The sequence below is a fragment of the Molossus molossus genome, unplaced genomic scaffold, assembly GCF_014108415.1.
Source record: "Molossus molossus isolate mMolMol1 unplaced genomic scaffold, mMolMol1.p scaffold_m16_p_4, whole genome shotgun sequence".
NCBI lineage: Eukaryota > Metazoa > Chordata > Mammalia > Chiroptera > Molossidae > Molossus > Molossus molossus.
This window is the reverse complement of record NW_023425377.1, coordinates 19,152,487-19,161,437: the sequence shown is the minus strand read 5'-3', so window position 1 is coordinate 19,161,437 and position 8,951 is coordinate 19,152,487. Positions and strand designations below refer to the sequence as shown.

At 40.6% G+C, this 8,951-nt stretch overlaps 1 protein-coding gene across 3 annotated transcripts in view; it reads left to right on the top strand.

The window, feature by feature from the left end:
* The first annotated feature begins 262 nt into the window (after positions 1 to 262).
* MRPL22 (mitochondrial ribosomal protein L22) overlaps positions 263 to 8,951 on the top strand; it is a 28,457-nt gene continuing 19,768 nt past the window's right edge. Inside the window, exons 1-2 of one of the 3 annotated variants that reach the window (XM_036240518.1) lie at positions 320 to 348; positions 430 to 472. In XM_036240518.1, coding sequence (XP_036096411.1) covers positions 321 to 348; positions 430 to 472 — 71 coding nt within the window. In that variant the 5' untranslated portion in view covers position 320. Of the gene's footprint in view, positions 349 to 429; positions 473 to 7,347; positions 7,417 to 8,951 lie in introns of those variants that run through there. The other 2 variants (XM_036240520.1, XM_036240519.1) reach the window with 2 other exon arrangements.

The following is an 8,951-nucleotide window of genomic DNA, read 5'->3' as shown; positions in this document are numbered from 1 at the left end:
GCCCAGGATAGGTGGCTTGTTCGCGGTTCCTGTTTCTTAATTCTTTCAGACCATTTGTGAGGTGATTTTTCGTGATTTTTCTGGATCCTGATGACTTTCGGGAGACACTAGTTTTCGTCCTTTGTTAAGTCATTCCATCCCTAAGCAAGGTTGGGCTGACCACGCCTTAAGCGCCGGCCGCGTCTTTGTGGTCTCCATGACAACACCGCAGGTGCAGGTTCTGCTGTGTTTCCTGCTAGGGAGGAAAAGCGGAAAAGTGCGCATGCGTCTTATCCAGACCGTGACTGAGCTCGGAGGCTTCCGTAGAGGGTGGGTGAAAGATGGCGGCGGCAGTGTGGGACCGTTTGGGTAAGGATTTCTTAGCGGTTAAGGGGCGGTAGAAGGGAGTGGAGGTTGGAGTTGAGTTGACAACTTGCGTTGCTGTTGCAGGTGCGTTATGGATGCAGAATCTGAGGGGGAAACTGGCCTTGGGGTAAGTCTCCTCGGAGTGGCAGAAGGGCCCAAGGCCTCCTTACCGGTCTGTCAGTTACTAAGAGCCTCTGTGCAAGGTTCTGTTTTAGGCTCTGGGGCTATGGAGGTGACAGCCAGAGTCCGCTTTGTCACCCCATCATTCCGCCGTCTTATTGCATAGCCCTCAGGGGGTCAGGATTACCTGTTCCCCAAGGGATAGTGTAAATGTCTTTTCTAAACAGTCTCTTCTCTCTGAACACGGTTCGACCCTCCCAACCATGTCGCAGCGTCCAGCTTGCCTAGTTACCACCCCAGTTACTCGCTTACACCAGCAGGGACTGCGATGTAGGCAGCCGCGGCTTGCATCGCGCCAGGTATTGTGTTAATCGCTTTTATGCGTTAGCTCATTCTCATAACATCCTGTGTAGCGTACGTACCCATTTTATTATTATTATTTTTTAGACAAGGAACTTGGAGCTCTCAATAAAAGCACGTCTTAAGTCCCTCAGTTATAGTAAGTTTTGAAGCTTTAAACTGTACTCTCCGGAGTATTCTTTGACCTCAGGGCAAAAGCATTCCTGAGGTTAGGGAATGCAGTGGGTCGGGACTGGCAAGAAGCCGTTGCCGCTCCCTTATTTTCCCTTTTTTGCAGTACAGCGATTGATATTTGGAGATTGATAATTTTCTGATCAGTGCACTTCTTAGCCTTTATTTTTATTTATATAGGCTTTGGAGACAGATAAGTTGGGTGCAAATCTACTTTTTAACTGTTTGATTTTGGGAAAGTTACTTATCCTTTCTAAGTTTCAGTTCTTATGCTATGAGAGGAATATTAGTACCCACCTTAGGTTTTTTTTTTTTTTTTTTTTTAAATGAGATAATGCATATGAAATGTTTAGTGCAGTCCATGGTATATAATAATGCACCCTAAATTTTAGCTGCCATTACTGTTTTTGTCATTATAGATTATTACGGAGTCCCCTCTCACCCCCTTTTTTTAGCTCCATCCTAGGTTCTTGGTTCAAGGGGATGAAAAGGTGTGCTAATGAAGAAAAGAAACCAAGGGTATAGCCCTTAGCATTTGTCTATACTTTGCTTTCTTAGGTTACTTTTTATCACTCCACCCAGCCACACTAATTAACTTACTTTCTTCTGAATATGTTGTGCACATACTTGCCTCTTGGCTTTTTCATGCTGTGCCCTCACTTCCTGTCTATAACAGCAGTTGTCATTATTTAAAGCCCTGTTCCAATGTTTCACCTTCAGGAGCTTTTCTGAGGTCACACTACAAATGAAAGAAATTAATTTCTCCTTCCTTTTAGCATGTGTGCCTTGAATAGTCCCTTCATGTGGATGTGTCTATGCCTTTTACTAGCTGTGAACCCTGGATAGGTAGGGTCGGTTCTTGTTTCTCTTTGTAGTTTCAGCATAGGGTCTAGAACAAGTAAAGATTTTGTTAGTCTGTTGATTTAAATTATCCTGTACTGATTTACACTGGGAAGCTCTGAGCCAAGTAACTTAAGCATTTTGGCTTTAGTCTTTTCATCTGTGTTCTACAAGATGGTTGGATTTTTCTAGATAATCTCTTAAGGCTCTTTCTAGTTCCAAAATTATATAATTTTATGACTCCCAATTCTGGACTTTCTAATGGGGAGATAATCTTGTAAAAACTAAGTATAAAAGGTATAAATAATGCTCATGATAACTGTGTAAAATCATAGAGATCATCCATTTTAGTGATTGGAAACTAACTGCGTACAGGTACTAGAAAATCAGTGACCTAGGAGCAGTGGTCTTTGTAAAAAAGAGAGTGAGGTAGGGCTTGTGGCCATTTAACTTTGGAGTGCATTCCTCATCTAAAGGCTTTGAATTGGGTTAAGAAAAAAATGCTGCTGACCAGACAAAACTTTTCTGCAGGCTATATTTAGTAGCAGATTGACGGTTTCCCACCTTTGAATTCTTAGTCTACCATTTCACTGATGGATGCATTTGAGAAATTTTGTGACTTATTAAAGGTTACACAGTTAATACATGGCAAATCTAAGATCTAAACAAAAAATTATCTGGCTTTAAATAGTGTTCTGTCACATCATGGGAGGGACAGAGTGATGGACCCAGAAGAGGTTTGTCAGGGGAGTCTTTTGGGAAGAGGTGACTTAAATTTAAATAGAGTGAAGAGGATGTTTTGATGGTTTAGAAATGAAGGGCTAACTATGGAAAACAATATGGTGCTTCCTCAAAAAATTAAAAATGGAACTGCCAATTGACTCAGTGATCCCACTTCTAGGAATATGTCCTAAGAAGCCCGAAACACCAATCAGAAAGTATATATGCACTCCTATGTTCATACCAATGATATTTATAATAGCTAAGACCTGGAAACAGCCCAGGTGTCCATCAGTAGATAAGTGGATAAGAATGCTGTGGTACATTTACACAATGGAATACTATGCAGCTATAAGAAAGGAAGTTCTTTTACCTTTTGAGATGACATGGAGGGACCTGGGGAGTATTATGCTGAGCAAAATAAGCCAGTCAGAGAATGACAAGTATTATATGATCTCGCTTTATACGGAATATAATGAACTTAATAAGCTGTCGAACAAAATAGATCTAGAGACATGGAAGCAGGGAACAGACTGATAAACCTCAGAGGGAAAGGGAGTGGGGGGCGGGAAAAGATAAACCAAATAAATTATATGCATAACCAGTGGACACAGACAACAGTGTGGTGAAGGCAGAGGTGGGGGTGGTATCAATGAGGGAAAAAAGGAGGGGCATCTGTAATACTTTCAACAATAAAGATAAATAATAGTAATAAAAAGAAATGAAGGGCTAGTGTAAAAGTGTGAAGGCACTAGTGACTGAGATATATGTAGTTTAAAAATTTCCACAAGAAAAATCAAGTTGGAAATGTCTTGAATTAGCAGTTTGGTGGAAAAAGGACTACAGCTGTGTGATTACATATTTGAATAAGCACTGGGCTGCAGAAGGTAGGGGTGTGGTCTTTGCCAGGGACAAATGTTATCCCTTAACTTAAAAAAATTTTTTTTTTCTTTCATTGATTTTAGAGAGAGAGGAAGTGAGAGGGAGAGAGAGATAGAAATATCAATGAGAAAGAATGTTGATTGGCCGCCTCCTGCATGCCCCCCTCTGGGGATTGAGCCCACAACCTGGTCATGTGTCCTGACTGGGAATCAAACTGGCGACCTCTTGGTACATGGGTTGACGCTCATCCACTGAACCACACTGACCGGGCTCCTTAACATTTTGCTTCATGTCTCTGAGGCTCAGTTTCCTCATCTCCAAAAATGAGGATAATATCTACCTTAGAGGGTGGTGGTTGTGGGAATTAAGACAGAATCAGCAGTGAAATACCTGTTATAGGCTCTGTGGAGGTGTAGTGATGGGGATGGTAGGGCCATGAAGTTCTTTCAAAGGAATCAGACTTTATGATGGAAACCAATCAGTAACCACTTGAAACTCTTAGATGGGGTTACATTTTTAATCTATCACTCTACTTTTATAGAACAATTGGCAAGAAGATGATAAACAAACATAAATTAGCCTACTTTTCTATTTAGTTAAGCCACTCTTAAGAGACTTTTCAAAGTAAAGGGTAAAAATTACCTTTTTTTTTTTAATAAAAATGTCCTAGGACATTTTTCGATATTTTGTTCACATAGAGCGGGAGGGAGAGGGAGAGAGAGAGAAACATCGACGTGAAAGGGACACATCGAGTGGTTGCCACCCACACGACCCAGTCAGGGCCAGGGACAAACTGCAACCGAGGTACGTGCCCTTAGCAGGAACTGAACTCGGGTCTCTCCAGACCACAGGCCAACGCTCTAACCGCTGAGCCAAACCGGCCAGGGCATTTCTGATTTTTATTCATCTCTGTTTTCAGTGTTCTGATTGCATGACCAGCGAGATTTGACAACCACATTGATTTTGTGCTCTCTTAGTTAAATCTTACCCTATGATCTGAGGGGTTGTGATTTCTTGCTTTTTAAGACAATGGTTCTTAAATTTGAGTCTCAGACGCCTTTGAGAGTATGAGGAAAGCCACAAAGCATCTTCCCAGAAAAATGCATATTACAGTCATAGTCGTGTTTGTAGTTTCATAATCCTCAATCTAGGGATCTCTGCTCTGGGACACCACAACTAAACCAAGCATCTGTTTGTGATGCGTGAGGTACTGTAAATGCTTGCCATGCAATGAGGATACAATACTGATTAGTGCAGTATATGCTAGAGTTTTGCAGCAGTAGCTAGAGAACTTGGTTAGGGGAGGGTTGGTTTTAAGTTGGGAGATGTTAGAGTATATTTGTTTCCTGGCAGTAGTGAACCAGTAGAGAGGAAAACATTGCTGACTGAAGGATGGAAAGAAGAACTGCCAGAGTAATGTACTTGAGTAGGTGGGAAGGAATGGTATCTCGGGAGCAAGGATGAGAGTGGTCCTAGCTAGGGCATAGACTGTTCGTGCATAATAGCGAGAGAAGGTAGTAAACATCTTTGGACATGGTTGTAGGTAGGTATATGGATTAGGTGGTGGGAGCTTGTGGAAATTATCTTCCAATTGTTTGATTTTTTTTTTTTTTTTTTTTTAGCTAAATAAGCATTGTTATCAGTTGAGTTCAAAGGTGAGGGAAGAGTATATGGGAGATTTAACTAGCAAGAAAAGGTATGGTATTTGTTTGTAGGGGCTAGGAGAGGGAATGGACAAGGGAAATATAATAGGAATGCCAGGCAACCTTAAGGGTCCACTTGGGGTTTATGAATAAAAATGTAAAATTTATACCTGGCCAGTATAGCTCAGTTGTTTGGAGTGTTGTCTTATATACCGAAAGGTCGTGGGTTACATTCCTGGTCAGGGCGAGTATGGGAGGCAGCCAGTGGATGTTTCTCTGACATCAATTTCTCTCTCCCCCTCCTTCTCCCTCTCCCTCTTTCTCCAAAATCAATTAAAAAAACATATCCTCAGGTGAGGACTTAAAAAAGAATATAAAATTTAGGCATTTGGTTAACCCTGGCTTACATAGTGAGAAAATCTGGCTCATTAACCCTCTCTCTCTCTCTCTCTCTCTCTCTCTCTCTCTCTCTCTCTCTCTCTCTCTCTCCCAGGAACCTTTTGGAAGAGAGGGCTTATGCTTCCTATTCTGCAAAAACTAGCACTGTTTTTGTTTGTTTGTTTCTGTCACTGTAGCTAATAGTGGCTTTCAAATGGGGGAATTTTTCCACCCCCGGGGATATTTGACAATGTCTGGAAATATTTTTGTTTCTTACCACTGAGGCAGGGTTTGTTACTGGCATCTAGTGGGTAGAGGTGAGGGATGCTACTACACGTCCTGCAAGGCACAGGACAGCCCCCACAACAACGGCCCAAAATGTGCAGAGGTTGAGAAACTGAGCACATCATCATCCAAAGTTGCTGGAATTTCACTTTTTGTTTGCTTAACTGTTTCCTTGTTTGATTGTCCTTGACTTTCACAAAGTAAGATTATGTTGAGTTATGAGAAAATACATATCAATCACTTCAGCCCTTTATTTTAGGTTTTAAATGAAGTAAGAGGGAGACTGTTCTTTTATTCAGTCTCAAGTGTAGGATTAACAGTGTTATCTGAAGTAAATTTGGAAGAAAGAATTTTTTACCTTGATGCATCTAATAGCATGCTATTCTTGAGACTGAGCCAGAGGCCATTGTTATCTTCACTTGGGACTTAGGTATATCTTGTTCTGAATTTCAAAATTAACTTTGAATAATAAATAGGAAGTATTAGTTTTTTCTTTCAATTGGGACTTTAGAAAGTTTCAGAGTCTCAAAAAAAAGTTTCAGAGTCTCTGTCTTATCTCAGTTAACTCTTAATTCTAAAGTTTGGCTTATATCTTCTACTCTTTAATGCCTAAAGACTATGGGTAGAATTTAAAAAGTGAGCTCTGGCCGGTTTGGCTCAGCGGTTAGAGTGTTGACCTGTGGACCAATGAGTGTTGGGTTTGATTCTGGTCAGGGGCACGTACCTTGGTTGTGGTTCGTCCCTGGCCCTGGTCGTGGGGGAGGCAACCGGTCAGTGTGTCTCTATCACATCGATGTTTCTCTCTGTCTCTTTCTCTTCTTCCCTCCCACTCTATTTAATGATAAATAGAAAAATATCCTCGGTTGAGGAATTAAAAAAATGAAAGAAAAAAGGTGATACTTAATCCTCGAGTATTGGTAGATAGGAAACATCAGAATAATTGAGAGGAAGGAAGTGCCTCACATGCTGGTTTCAGTCTACCACCTGCTTTCTGCGTGGCTCCGGCAGTCTCACCCGACTGCAGGCCGCCTGTGTGTATGTTGTGTGTACAAGCACTCTGGAGAGTTGGTTCAGCTACTTACCTTCACCCAGCTTACAGAGATACCGTGAAGTTAATGGGATTTGGGATATCTAGTGAATGAAAGGCTGTTATTAGTGATGATACTTGAATTTCAAAATGGTAATAGTTGGTTCTAGATATCTTTCACTGCATTTTTCCTTAAAAAAGATTTAGCTTATTTTGATTCTTTAGAATGCTAACAGTAAACTGGAGCTCTAGACAGACTTAAAATTAAATGTTTGCCCTGGCTGGTATGGCTCAGTTGGTTGGATGTCATCCTCTACACCAAAAAGTTGCTGGTTCGATTCCCTGTCAGCATATACCCAAGTTGCGGGTTCAGTCCCAGTCAGGGTGCATATGGGAGGCCATCATCAACGTCTCTCTCTCTCTCTCTCTCTTTCTCCCTTCCACTCTCTCTAAAATAAAAAAAATTAACATTTGTTGGAAAACAATAGCAATAACCCATGCCATCGTTTTTTAATTTCACCAACTTCCTTTTTTTTTTTTAAATTCTCACCCTAGCCATGACCGGTTTGGCTCAGTGGTTGGAGCGACGGCCCAGCCCGAGGACCCGAGGACCTGAGTCGCTGATTAGATTCCAGTCAAGGGCATGTACGTGGGCTGTGCCCCAGCTGGGGTTGTGTGGGAGGCAACTAATTGATGTGTCTCTCACATTGATGTTTCTCTATTTCTCCCTCCCTTCCTCACTCTATCTGGAAAAAAAAAAAAAATCAGTGGAAAAATATCCTCTTTGGCCCTCGGGCATTGCTCCAACTGCTGAACCAAACCTGCTAGGGCCCAACTTCCTTTTCTTGAGTTCGTTTTCTCAAATGACCCTTCATAGGCTTTCTCATGTAAAGGTGTCATAAAAACCTCAAGTTTTGAATTAGTTTTATTTTCAATTTTACCTTAAGATTGCTTCATTTTATATTTTTTAATTTAGTGTTGTTCTAACAGCTGACCAGGAGAGGGCACATAAGAACTTTGAATTTAATATACTTCTGAATTAAGTACCCAATATGGAATGATAATTTAATTTGATTACAGTAGTTTTGTATTTATTTGATAACTCATTTTGTGAACCGTTTGAGCCTTGAAAGTATTATAGGTACTCAGAAAGTTTTGTCATTACTAATTCATACTGTGTTTAATTTACTTAGCATCATATTTAATTCATTGAATGTGTATTGAAGATTGAGTGCAAAACACTGTGCTAGATTTAGAGGATTACAATGTTGTGATTTATAAGAAATATATTTTGGTTGTTTAGATGACAAAAGTATATTTCTCATGTATATTTGGACTGGAGGCAGAATTAAGGTTTGGAGGGACCCTAGAGATGACCTAGTCCAGTTCCTCTTTTCATAGATAAAGAAACTGAGACCCAAAGAGGTGACAAACTTAGTGAACCCAAAGTTAATTACAGCTTTGTAGGAACATAAATGATCCTGATTATAAATGTGAGCAGATTTGAAATTGTATAATATAAAGTTACAGTTACAGGATTTATTTTTTCAGAGAACAGGAGAGAAAGAATTAACTGTTCAGAGGGCCTAATTTAAGATTAATACTAGCCATCAGTGTTTATCGTTTCCTGGACACTGTTCGATATGGCACATTAATTACTAATTTACCGACAACTGAGTGAAGTAGGTATTATTTTCCTCATTCTAAAAATAATGTCTAAAATTTATTGAGCCCTTGCCCTGGCCAGTTTTGCTCAGTGGTTAGAGCATCGGCCTGCGGTCCAGAGAGACCTGGGTTCTGTTCCCGCTAAGGGTGCATACCTTGGTTGCAGTTTGTCCCCGGTCCCGGTTGGGTTGTACGGGTGGCAGCCACTCGATGTGTCCCTTTCACGTTGATGTTTTTCTCTCTCTCTCCCTCCCACTCTGTCTGAACAAAAAATGGAAAAAAGTCCTCAGGTGAGGATACAAATAATAAATAAAATTTATTGAGCCCTATTAAGTGTTAGCTTAAGTATTTAACTTACAGTATCTCATTTGAGCTTCTGAAGAAGGCTATGAAGTAGATACTAATATTATTCTTTTTACTGTTGAGCAACTGAGATCTAGAAAGTAATATGGTCCGCCCAAGGCCATTCACAGTAAATTAGAGTTAGAATTTAGACCCATCTCTGTTTGACTTCA